The sequence below is a fragment of the Sparus aurata genome, chromosome 19, assembly GCF_900880675.1.
Source record: "Sparus aurata chromosome 19, fSpaAur1.1, whole genome shotgun sequence".
Classification (NCBI taxonomy): domain Eukaryota; kingdom Metazoa; phylum Chordata; class Actinopteri; order Spariformes; family Sparidae; genus Sparus; species Sparus aurata.
In genome coordinates, this window is record NC_044205.1 from 334,613 (window position 1) to 358,154 (window position 23,542).

General features: G+C 42.6%; 1 protein-coding gene across 2 annotated transcripts in view; it reads right to left on the minus strand.

The window, feature by feature from the left end:
- Window positions 1-23,542, minus strand: part of pde1ca (phosphodiesterase 1C, calmodulin-dependent a) — a 227,500-nt gene that overhangs the window by 124,014 nt on the left and 79,944 nt on the right. For both annotated transcript variants that reach the window (XM_030398475.1, XM_030398474.1), the window contains exon 5: window positions 11,441-11,623. In XM_030398475.1, the coding sequence (XP_030254335.1) occupies window positions 11,441-11,623 (183 nt within the window). The remainder of the gene's footprint in view (window positions 1-11,440; window positions 11,624-23,542) is intronic.

Consider the following 23,542-nt stretch of genomic DNA (forward strand, 5'->3'; position numbering starts at 1 on the left):
GCGCAGCAGAGGCCATGGAGGATCTGAGAAAGAGGGGGCTCACGCCATACGATAACATCAGAGAGAGACCCTCTGCGGCGACACCGATGGAGATGCTGAAGAAATTATCCTGGATGACGGTGGAGGCCAAACGACAGAACCTAGACACACACGGCGAGAGGGCACGGAAGAAACTTAGCGGATTTCGCCGCGACACCGCGGACACAGTCTCCACACCAGAGTGAACACCACCCTAACAACTATTTGTCACCCCTGTGGTAAGACTTGCCAGCACAGTGGCTTAAACTAGCATAAGACTAAACACTGATCCTGTTCAAAATGAAGCACTGTGCCCAGCTTTCTTTTTACAACCCCGTCTTTTGTAATCTCTAATGTTTATCTGGGAGGAACGCCTTTGTTTACTGTTAACAGATCAAAATATCAGACCGTTGGACTGGGAGCCTGTTTAAGCTATTCCGGGCGTGCACTGAACTGATACTCATTTCTGAGCTATCCCAGTTGGCACTGGAGAGCCCCTTCATACACTGGAGGGTTCCCTCTCCAATCAGGACTCCTTTCTAAGAGGAAATTTTGTTATGGAAGCCGTATTTTCTTTCATTTCCTTTGTATTTTCAAGTTACAAGTTCTTTGTTACTACATTTGTTTATGTTCTAATGTTAAGGTCACTGTGGATGCACATAGTGGAGGGGACAGCTATGTTTAACGTTAAATGTCTCAGCGAGAATATAGAATCATAACACTTAATGTTAATGGGCTGCAGAACCCAATTAAGAGAGGAAAGCTTATAGCTAAGATGAAAAGGGAACAACAGCATATTATCTTTTGGCAGGAAACTCATCTGATAAAAACAGAACACGAGAAATTTAAAAAAATGGGTTTTAAAAATACATTCTTTTCTTCCTATGCAAGTGGACATGCGAGAGGAGTCGCGATACTTATTGCAAACAGAATGGATTTTCAACTCTCCAAGCAGATCGTAGACAAGGAGGGACGTTTTGTTTTGGTGAGGGGAACGTTAGACTCAAAAGAAGTAACATTACTTAACGTTTACAGACCACCAGGACAAGATAGGATATTAATTAATAGAATATTTGATTTGATAGCTACAGAGGTTTCCGGTGTCTTGATTTGTGGGGGGGACTGGAATGTACAGTTGCACCCCACCCTAGATTCCACAAACCCAACAAAAAGAATGAACTCTGAGTCTCTGTACATTAAGAAAATGATTAAAAGGATTGGCATGATTGATGTGTGGAGGGACTTCCACCCATCAGTTAAACAATTTACCTTCTACTCCCACCCCCATGCAGTTTATTCTAGAATTGACTATTTTTTTATGTTTAGATCAGATAGACACAGGGTCCTAGATTGTAACATTGGTGTTAGAGATGTATCAGATCACTCGGGAGGTTATATGAAAATATATTTGGACATCCCACATAAAAATACTATCTGGAGACTTAATGCCTCTTTGCTAAATGATATTCAATTTGAGGACTTCATTAAAAAAGAAATCGGGGACTACACAGAATTTAACAGTAACACAGAGGTGTCACCAAGTATTTTATGGGATGCTGCAAAAGCAGTATTACGCGGGAATATTATAATGTGGACATCACAAAAGAAAAAAGAAAAACTTAAACGACTCAAGGACTTGACTAATGAACTAGACTCACTGGAACAGAAGCATATAGAGACTAGTGATCCGGCCCTACTGGAACAAATAGCTGTTGTAAAATCAGAACTAAATAAGAAACTCAGTGACCAGGTGGAACTTAAACTGAAATATATCAAACAAACTTACTATGAAAATGGGCCCCGAGCGAAAAAAATATTGGCCTGGAGACTAAGAAAACAGCAGTCTGAAAGATTCATTTATAAATTAAAAGACCCTGTCACCAACCAGGTGTGCTTTAAGCCAGAAGAAATACATAAATCATTTGAAATATATTACAGGAATTTATACACTCAACCCAAATTAGCAGAACCAGTAACAATAAAGCATTTCCTGGACTCTCTAGACTTGCCATCTATTGGCACAGAACAAAACAAGCAGGTAACTGCAGATATTACAATAGCAGAGGTGAATAAGGCCATTTCTAAACTGAAAACAAACAAAGCAACTGGGGGAGACGGACTGCCCGCAGAATGGTATAGAACTTTTAGGGACCCCTTGACCCCACTGCTATTAAAATGTTTTAATTATGTACTTAAGGGGGTCGAGACTCCACCATCTTGGAAAGAAGCTATAATATCTGTAATACCGAAACCAGGAAAAGATAAGACAGAGTGCAGCTCATACAGACCCATTTCTGTTTTGAACACCGACTACAAAATATTCACCTCAATTATAGTTAGCAGACTAGAAAATATTATCCCTGACTTGATTGACACGGACCAGACGGGATTTATTAAAAATAGACGCACACAAGACAACGTCAGGCGAGCAATACACCTGATGGACACTATGAGCCGAAATAACACGAAGTCCCTAGCAATTAGCTTTGATGCGGACAAAGCTTTCGACTCTGTGCGGTGGGAATTTTTATATTTAGTTCTACAACACTTTGGTTTTAATGATACTGTTATAAGATGTCTTAAATCCATATATAACTCACCAGTGGCCCGGATTAAAACAAATGGTGGTCTTTCAGATACGATTTGTTTGGAGCGGGGATGCCGGCAGGGCTGTCCATTGAGCCCTATCCTGTTTGCTCTATTTATAGAGCCACTTGCCCAGAAAATCAGGGAAGACCCGGAAATTATGGGAATTTCATTTAAGGGAAGAGAATATAAGACATGTTTATACGCAGATGATATTTTGGTAACTTTGTCTGACCCCGATACCAGTCTCCCCAAGTTAATGTCCTGCCTTGACCAATATGGTTTTTATTCAGGATACAAACTGAACATAGAGAAAACTCAAATCCTCTCCTTTAATTATTTACCTCAGGAAAATATACGTAAAACATTTAAGTTTAAATGGAAAACTAGAACTATGAAATATCTAGGTGTTAATATCCCCAAGACCTTTGAAGACATATATGATGTAAATTGTGGTATTATCACAAACAAAATTAAAAACGACTTGGACAGATGGACTCCTCTGACGCTTGATTTATACAGCCGAATAGAAACTATAAAGATGATTGTTCTGCCTCAACTGTTGTTCCTTTTTCAATCGCTACCTGTGGAAGTACCAATTAAACAGTTCAACGAATGGAATCGGACTATCTCTAGGTTTATATGGCAGAACAAGAAACCAAGGATACGCTACAAAACATTATGCCTGCCAAGAGATAAAGGAGGGATGTCACTCCCTTGTTTGGAGAACTACTACAAAGCAGCACAATTGCAATATGTAGTTTACTGGTGTAAAGAGGATTATGATGCAAAATGGAAAGAACTAGAGTTGAACCAGCTTGATATCCCTCTCCAACCTCTGCTGGGTGACAAAACCCTCAAGACTATATACTCAAGTAAGCTAAGTGACCTTACAAAAATCCCCCTTAATATCTGGTTCAAAGAGATTTGTAATTCAAACTTGGAGAGAAAAGCACGATTATTAAGATGGGTTGAGCATGATAGGGATTTCAGACCAGCACAACTTGACATGAGATTTAAGGAACTGACACGAAAAGGCATTACTTCATATTGCTTAATTTCATCTGATACTGGCCTGGACAGTTTTCAACAATTACAGGAAAACCATGATTTAGACAAAAAAGATTTTTACAGGTATTTGCAACTCAGGCATCACTTTGATAGAAATATTAGAATCCTAAAGGAAGGTGACTTGGACCTCATTGATATTCTTATTGATGCATATAAAGGTAAAATCCAAAGGAAAGTGGTCTCCAGACTATACTTATGCCTGCAACTTTACAAAAAACTTTCAACATCATATGTCAAGTGTAACTGGGAAAGGGAAGCAAATATAATTTTGACAGAGGACGACTGGCTAAACATATGTGAAATAAATGCTTCCACCACCAGTTCAGGGCAATGGAGGGAATTCGCATGGAAGAACATCATCAGATTTTTTATCACCCCAAGAAGAAAATATCTACAGAGTGGCAGAACAGAATCTGGGCATTGCTGGAGACAATGTAATAATGTGATGGCTGGTCACTGTCACATCTTTTGGTGTTGTCCAGTCATTCAGCTGTACTGGCTAGTTGTAGTTAAAGAAATTAATTCAATTCTTGGTTTTGACATTGAGTGTAATTTTCAGACTGTATATTTGTGTAATTTACCAGTTGATCTCAACCCACAGGATAAGTATCTCCTTAAGATATTACTGATAGCCAGCAAGAAATCGTTAACAAGGAGATGGCTGGACAGGGAGCCGCCGACTGTGGAAGAGTGGGCAGCCACTGTAAAAGAAATATATGAAATGGAGATGCTGACTTTTTCTCTGAGATTGAACCGTAACAAAGCCCAGAAGTACTGGTTGAAATGGCTCTTGTATGTAAGCGAGAAAACAGAATAGAGCAGTTCCCTTCCCTCACTTGTGGATGTCTGTAACCCTATATCACATGGAGCAATATTATTGTATGATTTTTGTTCTTTCTGGAACAATATATTTTATTTTCCCCGGTGACCTGAATGTTCAGGTTTGTTTATTTGTTTGACTTATATGTTTTATTTGTCTTTGTAAAACTTTAAAATTTTGCATTTAAAAATAAAGTAAAAAAAAAAAAAAGAAATGATTGGCCATAACTCCCACACCCTTTGTCCTATCATCACAAAACTTGGTGGGTAGGTTCACAACGGGACAGGTAATCTGCCCACTAAAGCATGTTGAGCTCAACCTATAGGGGACGCTATAAATGCCTTTAGCATGTAGCTGAAAACCCAATTTGGAGAAATCTTGGGCTTATCATGGCTATGTGTTGCACAGATCTTTGAGGAACATGGCGGCCGATGTCGTGAACTGCGGGGGATGAGGGTCAGGGTGGCCGGTTTGGGGCGAAAAAGGTTAGAACCGCTTGCAGCTATATTCATTATTATTATTATTATTATTATTATCATTGTTATTATTATTATTACTTATACTACACAATTGTCTCTTTTTAGCCCAGGCCAATGCCGTAGTGACGGGAGTCATCATCATCTGCTCCCCCCTCATCAGCCACCTCCTCCTCTTCATCTGCCACTCTTCATCCTCGTCCTCCTCTTCAAAAGATGAGAGGAAAAGAAGAAAATGGTATAAAAAGAATAGGGACAAAAAAAAGTGCCACATCGAAAAGGAAAAGAAGAAGAAGAAGAAGAAGGTGGCAAAAGAAAAGACATCACTTGGCAGAAGAGGTGAATCAAGGGGATGGTTCCGATTTAAAAAAGTTTTATTGATTTTAGATTAGAAGTATGAAACATTTGTGCTAAGGGATGTCAATTTTGGGTTGACATTCTAACCATTTCATTACCAAAGTGGTTGTACTCATTTAAAGGAGAAGTTCACATAAAATGCAAAAGAGAAAACCCCAACATATTTTTCCTCTTCCCCAGAATGATATTAATCCATCAAGATGGTCTGTGTGTGATATGGCAAGGGTTAGAGACATCAGTTGTAGAGATATCCACTATCACCCCAATACAATGGAGTTGAATGGCATTGGGTTTGTGGTGCTCAAAGTGTGAAAAAAATACATTGGACAAAAACGAAGGCAATGTTTCCTTACAGAAATCATGACCTGGTAATTCAAGATTATCCACAGTCATTGTGGATAGAGAACTATTTTCTACCAAAGGTAATAGTTTTCAGTGAAACTGTTCATGAGGTTTGTGGATTATCTTGAGTAACCATGTTTTGATTTCTGGAAAGAGATGTGCTTTTCAAATGTAATTTTTGGCGCATTGAGCTTATTTGTTTTACTACTGAATTAGATTATTGCAGTAGAAAGCATCTAGTCAGCTAGATATGCATACAAATAAAAATACTTGTGATGATATAAGAGACTAGTCACAGCTGTAGAAATTGAATTGGATATGGTGATTTATCAGCTGCTGTTGTAAATTGAGGTGTCCCAGTAGTTGTGTGCTACTTTGTTGATTTTTTGATTGACCATGTCATCCTTATTTACTAACTCTTAGCCTGTCGTCCCATGGAGATCATTGCCAGATACAAGAGGGTGTTGAGAGCATACAACAGTGTAAAGGAATTGGGCGAAGCATGTGCATTCGCTGGTGTAACAGAGCTGACGGTGAGATGTAAAGCAGCAATCCCGGAGTTTGCCATAGCTTCCCCAGATAAGTTTGAAAAACTACTGGCAAGATTCCGTAAAAGAGATAAGTTAGCTGACTTTGTCAGCAAATGTAAATACGTGATTCAAGATGATGCAGAAGTTGGGGCCAAAATAGCTAAAAATAAAGCAGTGGGTAAGCTTATACCGTACAACAACAGGGAGCAGAAGTAATTGTTCGTGATTCTAAAATGTCTTTTCCTGTTATCAAGGCACCATTATTTTTGTTTCACATTCATGTTACATATTTTAAAATAATGTTTGCATGGCAATTGCAGTTTTGTAATAAAGGTTTTTATTGAATATCTGTTGTGTTGACTTTTTTTAAGTCTCTCTTTCTCCCACCCTATTTATTTGTAGTGCAGTGCTGCAAATCAACATTGATTTTAAGGTTTGTTCTGAAATGTGTTTAAAGTTGATCATAAAAATCAACTGCAATTCTGTTATTGGTTAACAAATGAGCTCTCTAAGAGATCACCAATACAAGATTTAATATAGTCAAATAAATGTTACTTGATGGTTTACAAACAGCTTATTAATCATTAAGTAATTATTATGAACATCAGTCGCAACTTTACAATAACCATCTAAGTAATGTTTATAGATGGTTTATAAACCAATTATTAACCATTTACAAAGTATTACAAACATCAGTTGCAACTTTACAATAACCATCTAAGTTATGTTTATTGATGGTTTAAAAACCAAATATTAACCATTAAGTGCTTTATAGATGTTTTACAACCAATTTCTTAAAGGAGAACTTCGGTCGATTTAAACATGCAGCTTCATTGCTCAAGCTACCCTTGACTTGCCAGTACTGAAGACGCGAACAAATTTGGTCCAACCATTACAGAGCTCCGTGAACGGAGACTTAGCATTGAACGCTAACAGCATGGGGTCAGAACTTTGCACTGTGTTTTAAGCGTCTTAACATGCTCCACATCTCACACCAAAAGTTATGCAACAACAGCAGACACCTTAGCACACAGCACTGTAGCGTATATGACTCAAAATGAATAAAAAAGTAGTTAAAATAGTGTGTTTGTGCAAGGAGCTACTTACCTGTTTGTTGACATCCGTGTGTTCCGGTGGCTAGACCAAACTAGCATATCCATCGAGTGTGCACTTAACAGGCTTAACAGGCTATTGTAAGGCTCATGGCTCATGACAGGCTGTAACATGGACATGTACATTATGAACATAAACACAAAAATGCTGGATTACGTTTCCGTCTCCGCCAGTGAGGGAGTAAGTGCACGCTGGACGGATTGACTAGTTTGGTATAGCTACCGGAAGACACAGATGTCAACAAACAGGTAAGTAGCTCCTTGCACAAACACACTGTTTTAACTACTTTTTTATTCAGTTTGAGTCATACACGCTACAGTGCTGTGTGCTAAGGTGTCTGCTGATGTTGCATAACTTTTGGTGTGAGATGTGGAGCATGTTAAGACGCTTAAAACCCAGTGTAAAGTTCTGACCACATGCTGTTAGCTGTCAATGCTAAGTCTCCGTTCACGGAGCTCTGTAATGCTTGGACCAAATGTGTTCGCGTCTTCGGTACTGGCAAGTCAAGGGTAGCTTGAGCAATGAAGCTGCATGTTTAAATCGACCGAAGTTCTCCTTTAAAGGTATATAAATCATTTGGAAATCATTAACAAATGCTTAAAATAGTGTTAAGATTGTGATAAGTGCAACTATAAACTGTTAATAAATTGTCTCTTAATAATTAATAAACATTTTTAATTATAATTACATTGTTTGTAAATGATAAAGTAACTATTAACTGACATTAATAATAATCTATTTGCCATTTATAAATGAAAGTTAAACATTAATAAATGATCTATTTACTATTTATAAATGGTCTATATGCTGTTTATAAATGATGGCTAAACATTAATTAGCTATCTGTTTACCATTTATAAATGGTCTATTTACCATTTATAAGTGATGGTTATTGTAAAGTGTTACCCATTATTTTCCTACTACTTATGTTAAATACATGATACAAGCAGCATAACTTTCCAACTTCTATACTGATCAATTGATACTAAAGTGTGTTAAGTATAGTCACAGTCATGCGGTGGCAATATAGTTATTAGCTCACAGAGGTAAAATGATGATAATGCAACACTTTTCTCACTATATGAGCTATTATTACATTATGAGCAGTATCAATATGGCTCTTAAAGTAATAAGTTATTACATTATGCGCAAAGCCCTTATTACGTTATGCATCCGTGATTTTATTACATTATGAGCCGATTATTACATTCTGAACTTTTATTACACTGAAATTATTACATTATGAGCCGTTATTACATTATGAGCCATTTTACATTATTAGTTGCTACAATGTCTGGGTGTAACAATAATGTCACTCAGATGTCACAATGTATCCCGGATTTCATAGAAACATCACAATGGACAGTGTTTCCTCTAGGATTTTTTTCAGCAGCAGGGGCAGGCTCTCCGGGGGAGCCATGGCGGCATAAACAAATGACACTTGACTGCAGATTTTACTTTTATGCCCAGCATATAACCCCTTTTTATTGAATGGCTGGAATGGAAAAGGGCTTTTTAAGGGCTGAATGTAAAAATAAAAAATGATAACAAAAATACACCAATAAAAATAAATGAATAAAACAATAAATAATAATTTCTTGATGGGGCTGTAGAATCAGTGGCAAAGATTGCACCCAGGCTCAGAACAATTAATTTTTCTGGGTTTTGAGAAATATTTGAACAAGCTCATCTGAAAATGCAGTCAGAAGTTACATCATGGCGTGTATATATTCGCTTAATGCTATCAATTAGTTTACTCACGTTAGCGACACAGAGTTGAGTTGGCACCGGCCCAATTAATTAAGCTACCGATATGTTACGTAACCTTAGCTGGCCATCAATATTTTGTGAATGTCTAATGAACTTATGAAATCTATTATAAGTTTTCTTAAGCTAATAAGTCTACCTTTTCTCCGGTAAGTCGTTGGCCTATTTTCAAGATGACACTCCTCTGACTCTCTGACCTGGTGCCTGGGTGCTTGACGTGATGTCACTTTCAAGGCCGCGATCTCGCGAGTAATTAACGTCGATGGCACCGGTAACTTATTGGGGGAGGGCGGGGGGAATCTACTCCAAATAGTAGATACTGAGCAAGATAGTTATCTAGTTTACCTCAGCACTCGCTACACCCGACCCAGTGCTGGACTCTGCTGTGAAGGTGGAGAAATGATGGGCGGTGGTGTATTTGCGACAATTGAAAAAAAATAAAAATAAAGATATTTGAAGGAGCGGCGGCTAGGATTTAGGAGTGGCGGCCCGCCACTCCTTAATGAATGTAGAGGAAACACTGATGGTGATCTGTTTTGTTGTCAACAGCTGGCTGTGTGTCAGATTCTTTCCTTTGACTTAATTATACACCTGCAGCATTGTGCAGTTGCTGAAACAATTAGTCCATCTTTAAATCGAGAGCATGTTGTGAGCGATAGTGCAAGTGGCACAGCAGCTTTGTTCAGGATCTGAGTCTGTGTTCTGCTACACAAATACAGGTCAACTGTTACCAGGGACGGACTGGCCATTGGGCAATGTGGGCAAATGCCACTGTGATGCTGCCCGGTGATGCGGCCGCAGGCTGCATCAATAGGCGGCTGCGGCCACAAATGAATAAATAGGCTAAATAAATAAATAAATAAAGCGGAGCGGCTGCGTCAAAAGGCGGCCGCAAATCAATAAATGAATAAATAAAAATAATAAAAAATGAAGCGGAGCTGAAGGCGGCCAAAAAAAAGAGGGAAAAAAGCAACAAACAAACAAAACGGCCTGTTAACTCTGACAAATAATAGGCCTACTTAACTAAATAATAATAATGACGTTTTTTGTCACTAAATAAGGTGATGGTCTAATCACTATTTATATGCCACATACTAGTCTCTATATCACAGTCATGGTTACCTTCTACAGTTACAAACTTTTATATCACTCTGCATTGTTTTGTAGCGAAATGTCTTATTCAGATGTTCAAAAACGTGCATGGTTTGAAATAAAACAAATCTACCTGCATTTTTTTATTTGAATAGTTGTTTGCAAAAGTTAAAATGAAGCAATGCCTTCTGGGAATTTCAAGACTGAATCGAGTGGACCATCTGAGTTGTTGGAAGTTGGAGGTTGGAAGTTGGAAGTTGACTGAGTTTAAGCTAAGCAAAAAAATGAATCGAGGTATCAAGCGACACAAGGTGGGAGTGGAGAAAAATAGAGAAATCTCATAGAGCACTGTTGGTTGACGGTGAAAAATGCTGCAAACCGACTGATTTGTTTTTAAAATCAAGTGCAGCTTCAGCTAGCACTAGCGCTAATACTGCCAGGACAGTGAGGAATGTGAGCAAGAGGAGGATGAAGAGGTAGACATGGATGACTGCGTGACGGTAAGACACGTTTATATTATGGAGTGGCTGGCTCTGATGATTTATTAATGTGTTTTATGTATTGGTGTGTAGTTGTTTATAGCTTGGGAATTTACGTTTACTATCACCGGGGCTATCAAACGTGCTTGTTCTTTACGTGCGTCAAAAATTGCGCGTGGGCGTGCGCACCCCCCTCCCGTGGGCCGCTGGTGGGTGAAAATGCCAGGGCCGTTTTATGTTCCCAGTCCGTCACTGACTGTTACACACAGAACCCAGTATTTTTATGGTGGACTTACTCAGAATAAATCAGTCCTCATAGATTATCCTGGGCTCTGTCAGAGCTTTCAGGACATTTTCATTTGAAGTTGTTCAGAGTCCAAGACAATGTACACAAATACAATACACAAGTAACAGTCAATAAAGTTACTGTGTTTGATGTTTTTTTTCTACAAACACTGGTGTGATTAGACAAAAAAGCTTCAAAAAAAGTATTTGGATTACTGCTACAGGGTTTTGAAAGATACCTGAATTTGATAGAAGTTTCAACATGATGAACTGGTAAAAGTTGTGGATTTTAGGTTAATTGGCATGGAATGAACCAATATAAATGCTCTACAATGACTTTGAAAATGTTACTTTTGTGAGCTGTAAATTGGTCTCAAAAGCTGAAAGTTATTAAAATCATCAAAACTAATTGAGTTATGAATTGTTGGACCCCCATAGTCCCAAAAGCCATTAAAAGCAGCACTGGTATCCAAACCATTGATAATGGTCAAAAGAAAATCAAACCTCTCTACAAAGATGCCAGCCTGCACTGCATGGACAATGCTGCGGAAGCGTGGCTTATCTTCGTTTCGGCGAAGTTTCAGCACCCTCTGCCTGGTAAAAGTGGAAGCCAGCCAGTCCCGGACCTCTGATGGCACTGAGTCTGACTGGATGTCACTCAGCTCATCCTCTGTATCCATCAGCCGCCTGCAGAGAAAGTCACATTCACAAAAAACAAAAACTCATACAGTGTTCCATTTCTGCAGGCTACTTTATGTATGACCACAATAAGATGAATGCCAAATTGTATTACGTTAAAACCACTACTTGCTGTTGTCACAAAGACATACATTTCTACGATATGTGCAAAGCTGTTTGATTTTTCTACTCACTTAGGTAGTTCAAAAATAATGGTAATAATGGTATATATGAGCAGCAGCAACATGACGGTGATGATAATGTGGTTGGCATCTTCATAGTCAAAATCAACATCTGGGAAACACTGTCCATCAACTTTGACTTTGTCCCTTCCAAACATTCAACATGCACTCACTCATGAAGGGCAGTAACAGTCAGAGGATTGTCTCTTAAAGTTGTCACTGGCTTAAACACGTGGTAGGAACAGTCAAGTACAAAACTTTTGTTTCAAAGGGCTAGTAGCACACTGTGGCTCTATCTTCAGCTCTACTTCTTACTCAGGCTATAACGCAAGGCAGTACCAGCCACATACAAACTTCTTTGCATTATAGGGCTGGTGGCACACTATGATTAACACAAGGAACACTTAAATTATGATCAAATTATGACAACTTAACTAGAATGCAACCAATACAGGATATTCAAATGCTGAACTGGAATTCTTACAGTTTCTACAGAGCTCTTTCAATCTGAATAGATAGCAGCAATAGCAAATGGCTCAAAGTGGTAGTTTATAATCTAAAAGATTTTGGTTAAATAAATGGGTTAAAAATTTGATTGATAAATCAATTCTCACCACACTGCAATTGTTTGTAAGTACAAATCAATGCCTACTCCTGTCATAGACTAGTGGGGTTGATTGCAAAGACTATAAGCTTAGAGGTTCAAGATGTGAATCTCAAATTTAAGCACTGTTCAGATTATTCTAAAATTAATATTGCACATTTATTTGAATGATTGCAGACAGTACACTGCCTCATTCAGGGTACAATATGTTGTGCTTGATGCAACATTAATAGAGAGCTTTAGGTTAGGTTTGGCTATCAATAATAATTAATGATTATCAGGGATGATTGATTGATTATTAATTACCCACCCTTGAAGCAGGGAGAAGATAGCAAATTCACCAAATTAGTCCCATAAAATGGTACTAAACTGACATTTTGTTACTCGGATTGATAATTAACTTAATGACTACAACCAATATAACTATAACAGCTAATAATGGTCGAAGGATTTTGGAGTCCTTGAGAGAATTGAACAATGCTGTTCTTGCTCACTTTGACCAATAGAAGCTCAAAGCTGAATTTGCACCTTGGTGTGAAGACTGGGGATTCTGGGCAACTTAGTTCAGTTTAGAGTCCATTTTTAATCCACCATGAAAGACTTTATCTGTGGATCCCAACAATTAGATGGTTAATACTTTTTATAGGCATTGTATCAAATTCTGAATTTTTACATTTTTAAAATGTTCATTTATGCCTTTTACTGTAAATGCACATCGGTTCCAAATCTCTGTTGTTGGTCTCCCTGTTAACTAATAATCAGCATCTGTATCGGCCCTGAAAAAAACATTGGTCAACCTGTCACGGTGCTGCTGTGGCAGGCTGAGGAGGACCAACTCGTCATCCAGTAGCTTTATCTACCTGGTCTTTCCACCACTTTGGCGCTAGATCGTTGCATCCAATATGATGACTTCATGGTGCTGCTACTTTGTGTTTTGCGTGTTTTGGCCTTTGTGCTCATGCCCTTCTCTTTGTTGCCTTCTACAGTGATCTCCAGTGAGGTTCTGCTCTGCTTTCTGCTCATCTGTTCACCTGAGTTCCTCCATGCCGCCTCTACTCAACCCTCCTTCCCTGCCTGCCTGCCTGCCTGCCTGCATCCCCCGTCATCTCGTCCACATCATCCTTGAGCCTACCGACTTTGAACAGTTCCTTAAATACATTTTCACTTAACTACTTGGCGCATGCGTATAAAGCTGCATGCTGCCTCTTACGTTGCTCCAGCCTTTGAGCTTTTTTTTTTACTTTTTTTTCTCTTTTGTTTGTTCTTGTTTCTTCACTGTAACTCTGTAAGTCCTGCCCTCTCTAACGAGGTTGTTTTTCTTCTGGTTGTTATTAACAATGCCTCACCGGGACAAGCTGTTTTTGTTTACTCCGGAGAACAGCTGATCGCGCTAATGCCGGCTGGCATTGTGACCAGACCAGCTGATATACCACCTGAACTCTGGAGAAAAACACACCTAGGATGCAGAGTAGGGAAGCAACGTCAGGGGATGAGAGGAGGGTTGAGAGGGGACGGGCTTATGGAGAGGAGAAGATTTAACCGTGTCTCCCCTCTGTTGTTATGGGAAATGTACGGTCCCTTAGCAACAAAATGGACAAGCTAACGGCGCTAACGCAGAGCCACACGGAGTACTGGGACTGCAGTCTGATGTGTTTCACTGAGACGTGGCTGCACAGGGACATTACGGATCAGAATGTCTCCGTGGATGGCTTCCACACCGTCTGGGCCAACCTGGATGGTACCGAGAGCGGTAAGTGGAAAGGCGGGGGGCTTGCCGTTCTAGTGAATAGCAGATGGTGTAATCCTGGTCACATCACAATTAAAGAACAGCTCTGTAGCCCGGACGCTGAACTGCTGGTTGTTGGACTACGTCCATACCATCTGCCTAGAGAGATCCCGCATGTCATCATCATTGCTCTGTACATCCCTCCCTCTGCAAACCTAACATCTGCCTGCAGCACCATACACACCACCATCTCCAAACTTCAAACTCAACACCCCAGTGCCCTCATTATCATATCAGGAGACTTTAACCATGTCACCATGGATAGAGTTCTGCCGACTTTCAGACATTACGTGAGCTGTCCTCCCTCCTCTGGGCAGGTCAGATCACAACCTGGTTCACCTACAACCCTGCTATGTGCCTCTCGTGAAGAGGAAGCCTACGACCACAAGGACTGTAAGGAGGTGGTCGGAGGACACTTATGAGGCACTGCAGGGCTGCTTTGAAGTAACCGACTGGCCTGCACTCTGTAAGCCCCACGGGGAGGACATTGATGGGCTCCAAGAATGCATCACGGACTACATAAACTTCTGTGTGGACTGCAGTGTCCCTGCTCGGACTGTAACCTGTTATACTAATAATAAACCTCTTGGATCACTAAAGACATTAAGGTCGTTCTGAATGAGAAGAAGAGGGCGTTCAGAGATGGCAACCGTGATGAGGTGAGGAGAGTACAGGGGGTACTAAAACTTAAAATCAGGGGGGCTAAAGACAATTATAGGAGTAAGCTGGAGGATAAACTCAAGCAAAACAACATGAGGGATGTGTGGAGTGGCATGAGAACCATCACCGGGTTCCAGAAGACTGGTGGCATGGGGTTGGAGGCTCGTGTGGACCGGGCCAATGAACTGAACCTATTTTTCAATAGGTTTGATACTGCGGCCCCTCTCCCACAAGACTCTGCTGCTGGCTGCCCAACAACAACTACCACTTTACCTCCCCCTACTCCTCCACCTTAAGGACTCCACACACCGCCCAGACTGAAACCAACGTCCAACGGCCTTTATCCGACCACTCTGTTGCCTGTTGTCTGACCAGTTCTGCAGAAAAGTTGCATTGAACACACCGCTTCGACGTGCTGCCAGCTCCACAGTAGTGTGTACGTTCTGCGCATGCGCGAGATGCAATAAGCGGGTGGTGATAGTGTTCTGTATAAAAAGGACTCTGGAAGAGAGCTTTATGCACGCAATTCTCTTTACTCTCAATCAAAATGAAAACAGCTGCATACTAACTATGCAGCGAGGCATTACCAAACATACACAGGTTAATTCGTCCTGAACGGACATAACAGCTAGTCTCGTGCCAGTACTCCAAAACATTAAAAACAGGGAATGACGGAATGGAGTGCGCAGAAAAACAAAGTGCACACAGTATTCCGCCCCTCCCACAAACACCGCGCTGATATGCTAGCACACCACCAATCAGAGAATCCAATGGCTCAGATGGCCGACAGCCAACCTCTTCAGACTTCGCATGTTTAATTGGAGAAGACAAAATCCACACAGCTCCAAAAGCTTCCGACGCAGCTGTGGTCGGGAACAGATTTGTTCCCCTGCTATGTGCAGATTTGTTCCCAACCTCGTCCAAGTCTCCCCAAACGCTTCATACGTCCAGCGGTTGGGCCGGAGTGTTCCTGCCTTTACAGACCCCTTGTCTGCCCCCACCACCTCAATTCACACCCACCTACTCCACCCCTCCCCCCTGCTCTACATCATGTCCTCCATAACCTGAGGACCTCACCCCTCCGCCAACTGTCAACTCTACAGTGTTCTTCATGCCTGACCTGGTGAGAAGACAGCTGACGTGACTCCACTCCGTCAAAGCTGCAGGCCCTGACGGTGTTCATCCCAGGGTGCTTAAAGCCTGTGCCCCCCAGCTGTGTGGAGTACTCAGTCAAGTATTCAGCCTGAGCTTGCACCTCCAGAGGGTCCCTGTGCTGTGGAAGATGTCCTGCCTCGTTCCTGTGCCAAAGACGCCGCGTCCAAGCGGCCCTCAGGACTACAGACCGGTGGCCCTGACGTCCCACATCATGAAGAGTCATCATCATGAGCACTGTGAGAGTCATGTTCTTTGACTTCTCCAGTGCTTTCAACACCATCCGTCCGGCTCTACTGGGCGAGAAGATGGCTGCGATGCAGGTTGAGGCCCCCATTGTGTCCTGGATTGTTGATTACCTGATGGGCAGACCACAGCACGTACGCCTACAGAACTGTGTGTCTGACAGGGTGGTCAGCAACACTGGGGCCCCACAGGGGGACTGTCTTCTCTCCCTTCCTCTTCACCTCAGATTTCAACTATTGAGTCCTGCCACCTTCAGAAGTTTTCTGATGACTCAGCAATAGTTGGCTGCATTGAGGGTGATGAGAATGAATACAGGACTGTTGTGGACAACTTTGTCACTTGGAGTGAACTGAATCATCTGCAGCTTAACGTGACGAAGACAAAGGAACTCATAGTCGATCTGAGGAGGGCAAAAACTCCAGTGACCCCTGTTTCCATCCAGGGGGTCCCTGTGGACACTGTTGAGGAATACAAGTACCTGAGGGTGTACTTTAATAATAAGTTGGCTGGACTAGAAACACTGAGGTGGTCTACAAAAAGGGCCAAAGCCGACTCTTTTTCCTAAGGAGGCCCTTTAACATCTGCCGGACGATGCTGAGGATGTTCTATGAGTCTGTTGTGGCCAGTGCGATCTTCTTCGCTGTCACACGCTGGGGCAGTGGGCTGAAGGTCGCAGATAACAACAGACTAAACAAACTGATCAGGAGGGCCAGTGATGTCGTAGGGGAAATAATAATAATAATAGCTGGGTTTCAATTAACCGCAGGGTCCCAGATGTATATTTTGGTAAATAACCGCCGGTTCCAAATAAATGTCGGGTCTAATTTTTTATTTTTTTTTTTTAATTAAGGAAGAAGAGGTGTCCACTGACACTGCACGTTTTTCTTCTTCGCTTTTTTCACGCAGTGTGCTGCTTTCTGTCAGTCAATATCACACTGATGATTGCCATGGCTCCGGTGCAGCAAAACAATAAAAAGTACGACTTGAAATTCAAACTTTCTGTCGTGATATATTCAGAGGAAAACTCGGGAGAAGCAGCTAGACGTTTCTCTGTCGGCCCCAAGAGAGTGAGAGATTGGCGAAAAAATCAAACTGAGCTTCAGCGTCTGTCCGAGGAGGACAGCAGCAGGGCCAGGCTGCCTGCTGGAGGGAGGAAGGAGGCTAGCGAGGAGCCTGAGATAAACATGCTTGGATGAGTTATCAGCAAACGGCACGCCACGAGAGAGTGTCCCGCAAAATGATCAGGGCAAAATAAATGTCCGCCACCGTGAGTGACAGCAGAGATGAGGAGTTTGCAGCGAGTGCGGGTTGGCTGAATCGTTTCCTCCGCTGCAACAACTTCACTTGCAGAAGGATGCCAGAGAATTCACCGAGAAGCTGGCGAAGTTTGTGACATTTTCATTCCGGATTTGTGAGAGGAAGGAATTAAATGCCTGTCCCAAATAAATGCCTGGTCTGTTCAGTGATTGAAACAAATAAATGCCCCGACTATTATTTGGTATTTCACGGTATAATAACTCTCCCGGCCCGGGGAGAGAGACGTGCAGCACAGTGCTCAGCTGCAGACACAGCAGAGAGGTGACGAGACGCAACTCATCATGACTGACACGCATCAAGGCCACTCAGCGTCACCTTACCGACCCGCCCCCAGATGTTTCATTCACAAAAACAGGGCCTGTGGCAATTCTGGACAGCTGTTTTTGTTTTGATTTTTCTTCTTCTTCCTTCATGGGCCCCTGACGGCGCACGCACGTGTGCGTGTGTGTGTGTGTGGAGGAGGGGCGGGGGTAGTAGAGGGGGAGGGGGGGCCCCGACTGCAATGAACCAGCTTTGGGGGGGCCCAGCTTGCAAAAGGTTGAGAACCCCTGCTCTATGTGATGCATGTTTACTCATCAAACAGGGAGAAGACACGAGTACGTGTTTTTAATAAAGGTTTATTAGAGATACACATTCACAGGAAGAGCAACTCTCCCTTTTCCTGTTTACAACGTCCTCCGTAACAACCAGCAACTTTGATACAGCGACAGAGGGTTAGACACGTTTAATCAAACAGGAGCCCAAACACGTATCAGGTATGTTTTGCACAGAGAAAACCTGAACAAAGAGGCATATCAGAGGACAGCTACGTCTTCTCTTCCCGGTTTCAACATCTGTTGTAGCTACGGCGACCACAGACGCATTCGGCTCACGGTCGCCAGTTAACATAGACGCTTGTTAATCCGAAACACCGGCAAAGCTCCTCCTGTCAGCGCATGCCTCCTCTCGACAATGGCCGTGCCGCTAGCCTAGCTAGTGATAAAACACGACACTGACGACACACACAGTCCACTGTCAGCTGCTCGACGCCATTAACTCTCAGCTCCTTCTTCGTCGTCACTCACGCACCGGTCTACCTGGAAGTGTAAAATCTCTTAAAGGTCATGAACTCTGACACATAATAAGAATTACTTTTCAACTTCTTTTAAAACATTCAGAACCCATGAAATTACGTTTTAAAGTCACACATTTTAAATAGAAATATTTATACATTTTAAGATCTTAGTTATCTTAAAATATTTCATGCAAATTTGAACTTCTTAACAACTGGTGTTTTATCTTTAACTTGTTCCCAGGAGAGAGAGAGAGAAAAAAGAATAAATTATATTTTTTACATAATATTGGCCATTGCTAATGACATACACAGTAATTAATCCTTCATTAAATAAATCAATTCAAGCTAAAATTTAAGGGTCTATAGTTAGGCTATACTGAGCCTCATCTATTTATACCAGAGATTTTCTTAAAATGAAGTTAATACCTTTTAGAAAAATGTCACCTGGGGTAAAACTCCCCCTGCTACCCTGATGTGCATTTGTATAGCTCACAGCATTTTCATTTACATGTTAAAGCCTCCCCTACAATCAGGAGGAGGGGGGTCAAGGGGGGACAACTGCCAAGCAAGGCCCACATCAATTTCCGTCAATTCACTGCAGTTTTCGGTGTTGCCTGCAAATTGCTGCGTGCAGTCGCAAACCTGAAAATCCACGTCAATCTACAGTGCCACATACTGATGAAAATCCAACTTTTCATGCAGTGAACTGAATCATGACTTTCCATCTTCCAGAAACAGACAGTGAGGTCGCAGGTAATTTATCCCCCAGAAGATATTCTTCACACTGTTGCCAGTCTCTGATGCATGACACCTTAATCAGTGCCCATCCCTCTGAAAAGGGGACCAGATCACCCCAGGAGTACCCCGCCTCCTCTTTGCACCTCCATGACAGTAGCCCTTTTCACACAGAGATGCAGCATTATCGCCGCATCAATTCTCTGCAGTTGGTCATTCACACAGAGCTGAGCATCTCCAGCGTGTGTAATTAACAGAGAATTCACTAGCAAGGACCACACCCTCAACAAGATGCATTTAAACAATTTATTAGGAACAAAACGTTGGTTCTTCGAGTTCTTCGAGTGCGTTGTGGGGAAGCTCTGTAGAGAATCCGCCACTGCACCCGGGCAGCAATGGACCCCCAAAAACCTCCAATCATTTGAGATGAGACTGTGCGTATCTGAGATCTTTGAGTTCTGAACGGATGTAGCGGTGATACTTTTGGGAGGACCAGCGGCCCATGAGTCGCATGAAGTGTTCTGGGTTGCCATTGTGGGAGGCTGAAGTGGCTGCTCCGATCCTGAAGGAGTGTCTGGAGTAGTTAACGCGTAAAATACCAGACAATGAGAGCATGTGGCGAAAGTGATGGTGGAACCAGAATCGAGTAGCCACTTGTCTGGATTCAGAGATGAAGAGAGGATCTGTCATTGTTATGCACTGAGATTTGCGGAATTGCGAGAAGTTAGCAAGGGTTTTAAAAGTATTCAGCGGTGATTGGACCTTGGCGTAGATGACGGGTGTAGGCAGACCAAATCGATTTATTTTAGTTCGTTTTACATAGAATACCATGGTGTTGTTTGAAAAGCGAGACAAGTCTGAAATGCGTGCATGGCAGCTTGAGTCGAAGTGAATGGTTGAGGTGGTGAATTCGGAGCATCTGAGGAATCTGAAGAAGCAAGCAAGAACATGGTTCCAGGGTTCGGGCAACTTGAGGGGTGCTGTACCCGGAACGGATGGTGTGGAGGGAGATTAACAGCAAGTCAGCAGTAAGAGGAAGACAGCAAGGCTTTTAGCTGGCTCTTGACATAGTCCTTTAAAAAGGGAAGTTATCAAACTTGAAACAAAGAAGCCGATACGGCTAAGTTAAGCTTTGATGGTGTGTGTTTTAATTTACATGATGGAATGGGCGTAAGTAATGAAAGACGTCAAGGTGATGAGATCGATCGATGGAAAGGTTATGTCATATTGGTCGTGAAGTAATGGAAGCTTTTCCAAGCTGTCCAGTAGGAAGAGAGGGTTGAGGGCGATAGACCAGTGTTTCCCCTACCAATGCACAGGCCTGGCGGGCCGCCAGGCCCAAAAAAAATCAATAAGCCACCTATCAATTCATTCATAAATCAATAATCATTTACATTAGGAGCGCCTCTGTGCAGCGCAACGCGAGTCAACCTGCTTTGTTGCCTAGTAACGATGCGAGTACCGCTGCTGAGAGCGCGGGCATATATTCTGGGATGTTTAAGGTTTGTTAGCTAACCAACTATGGCGCCGCCGAAGAAAAGAAAAAATATCGCGGGTGACAGACAACTTAATATAAAGAAATTCTTCTGCCAGACTCTGGAGCCAAGGAAAATAGATGAAGGGAGAGTAACAGAGGCAACTCCAGAAAAAATGACACGTGCAGGTGAGACGGAAGAAAGGGGGGCAGATTGCAGTGGAGAGGGGGGCTGCTCGAGGACCGTTACTGCCCCTGACATCGGTTACTGCCGACCCTTGTCCGACAGGTGACGCCGGTCTGACTGCCGACCCCCGTCCAAAGGGTGACCGCGGGCCCGGGCCGACTGGTAACGTTGACCCAGCAAAAAAAAAATAATACAGCTAAACACAGAACATCTGCCTGGGATCCCGAATGGCTTAATAACCATAACTACAGCCCTTGGTTGTACCACACACTCCCCATGGTGAGTTTACAATTTGTTGTTTATCTTATATTTTTGTTCTGATTGAGGAGCTTCTCTCTCTCTTTTTTTTTTTGGTAAGCAATAATGATGAAAATAACACAGACAATAGGCTAGTTTTCCCAGGCATTGTCAAAAGTATGTAACTCTGTTATAATAAAATGAATAAAAACTTATGTGTTTGTTAAAAAAAATATTTATAACCGTAGAATCTCAATTATGTGTAGGGATGTTTTGTCGCTCATGCCTTCAGCATATACAGCCCGTTAAAAGAGGACCATCCCAGAGGGTTTTCATTGAGATCCCTTCTGCAATGTACAGAAAAGATGTGCTTGATGCTCATATGGGTTCAGACCACCACGCTGCAGCCTTTCAGGCCCATGCAACTTTGATTAAAGGTTAGATTAAGCCTAATGATTTCATTTAAGTGATATCATTCAGCAATATAGGCCTACAATGATTTTTAATGTAAATGTTTGTTATTGCTGTATTTCGCGTCTCGTCTGTTTAGGGTTTTTTTGGTGGGTACCACCAGCCCTGAAAAAAATTCTAGGGGAAACACTGTAGACTATTGATGATGGAGCTCTGGGAGTCGCCTATCAGGGCTATTAGCACAGGATTTACAAGTTAAATGTCAGTGCTGAATATGGAGGAACGGGCGTCAGGAAGGTATCTGCGTTAGGTGCCAAGCATCTGAACTTCTGGCATTCATTTGCGAGCTCCAGGGGGCCATTCTGGTGCAAACCATCTTCCATTGTAGAAACCCCCAAAACCAGCAGAAGGAGCATCGATGAACAGATGGATGTCATGCGGGTGAGTCGGTTGGTCGTCGCAAAAAGAAAAGTGATTCCGTTCCAATTGGTGAAAAGGTTGAGTCACGGATGGATTTTTGCACGGCTCGAGCTATCCAGAGAGATGGAGGTCAAGAGTGATAGGACGGAAGAAGCGATGGATAGTAGGTGAGACATAAAGGCTCGCCCTTGGGGGATGATGCGTAAGGCGAAGTTGAGGTGGCCCAGAAGGGACAGAGGTTGACGTTTGGTGGAGCACGGGGCGCAGAGGAAATTGGAGATAAGATGGCTGATTCGGTTGAGCTTTCCGACCGGGAGTGAAGCCTGAAACTTGTTTGTGTCGAGAGTGATTCCAAGAAACTCGAGGGATGTGGAGGGGCCCTCCATTTTCTCTGCGGACAATTGAACCCCAAAGTCGGAGAAGACTGAAGTCAGGGTAACCAGGCTGGAAGCGGGTGGAAATGAGGGGGGGAAATGATGAGAAAAGAGACAGGACGAGGAATTGAATCCCATGGTTGTTGACAGGATTCAGCAGAGGGCTTCAGATAGGGTGTCGAAGACTTTAGGCTGTTTTGCAACCAAAGGTGAGCCTCACGGCGAAGTAATATGCACCACGCCAGCAGACTCAGCCACGACCCTTTCCTGGCGAGTTTGATAAGGGCAATGGCATGGTTGATGGTGGCATAGTGAAGGGAGAAGTCCTCACTTGGGATCAAGCTATTGCTTGGGGATGACACTGCTGTGGGGTGCTGAAAGATCGATGATGATGTGCTTCTTTCCGGAGTATTTCCTGGTTGCGATACCGAGGGGGCTGATGCGGAAGTTAGGAAACGGAGAACGGGCGAACGGTCGGATCACAAAACCTTCCTTAACTTTCTTAGCGATTGGGCGGTTGACTGACTCCGGCTCGGTTATGGCCAACTGAAGATTTTTGGTTTCGAAAGAGATGGATGGTTGTGTGGAAAGTCCGGGGTGAAAACCTTCCTCAAGTTCTTTATATGAAACTAGCTTCAGCGAGGTAGGCATGCAGGGCGGGCGTGGCCCCCGCCGCAGAAGGAGCAGTCATGGAGGAAGCGGCACTGGGACATGGTGCATCCAGTACTGTTGAAGTTGTTGCAAATCGAACAACGTCCTTGGTGCATGGCGAGCCTGCCTTTCTTATCTATGCCGTTGGTTACAGGAAAGATAACAGAAGGGGCAGATGATGCCTGTTTTGGAGGTATAGGTGCTGGTGGAGCTGCCGATGACAGGTGGGAGAAGGCTGAAGCTCTTGTTCGGTTTTGGTGTGGCTCAGTGTGATTAGCTGTGGATAAAACGATAAAACGAACGCGCTGGTATCCCGGTGCCATGAGCCCTGGTTGAAGCTATCTGCTGTGGTTGTTGGAAACAGGAAGTAAAGGACGCTGGCATCCCGGTGCCACGAGCCCCCGCAAAGATTGGCTATTGTGATGGCTGGAACTGGAT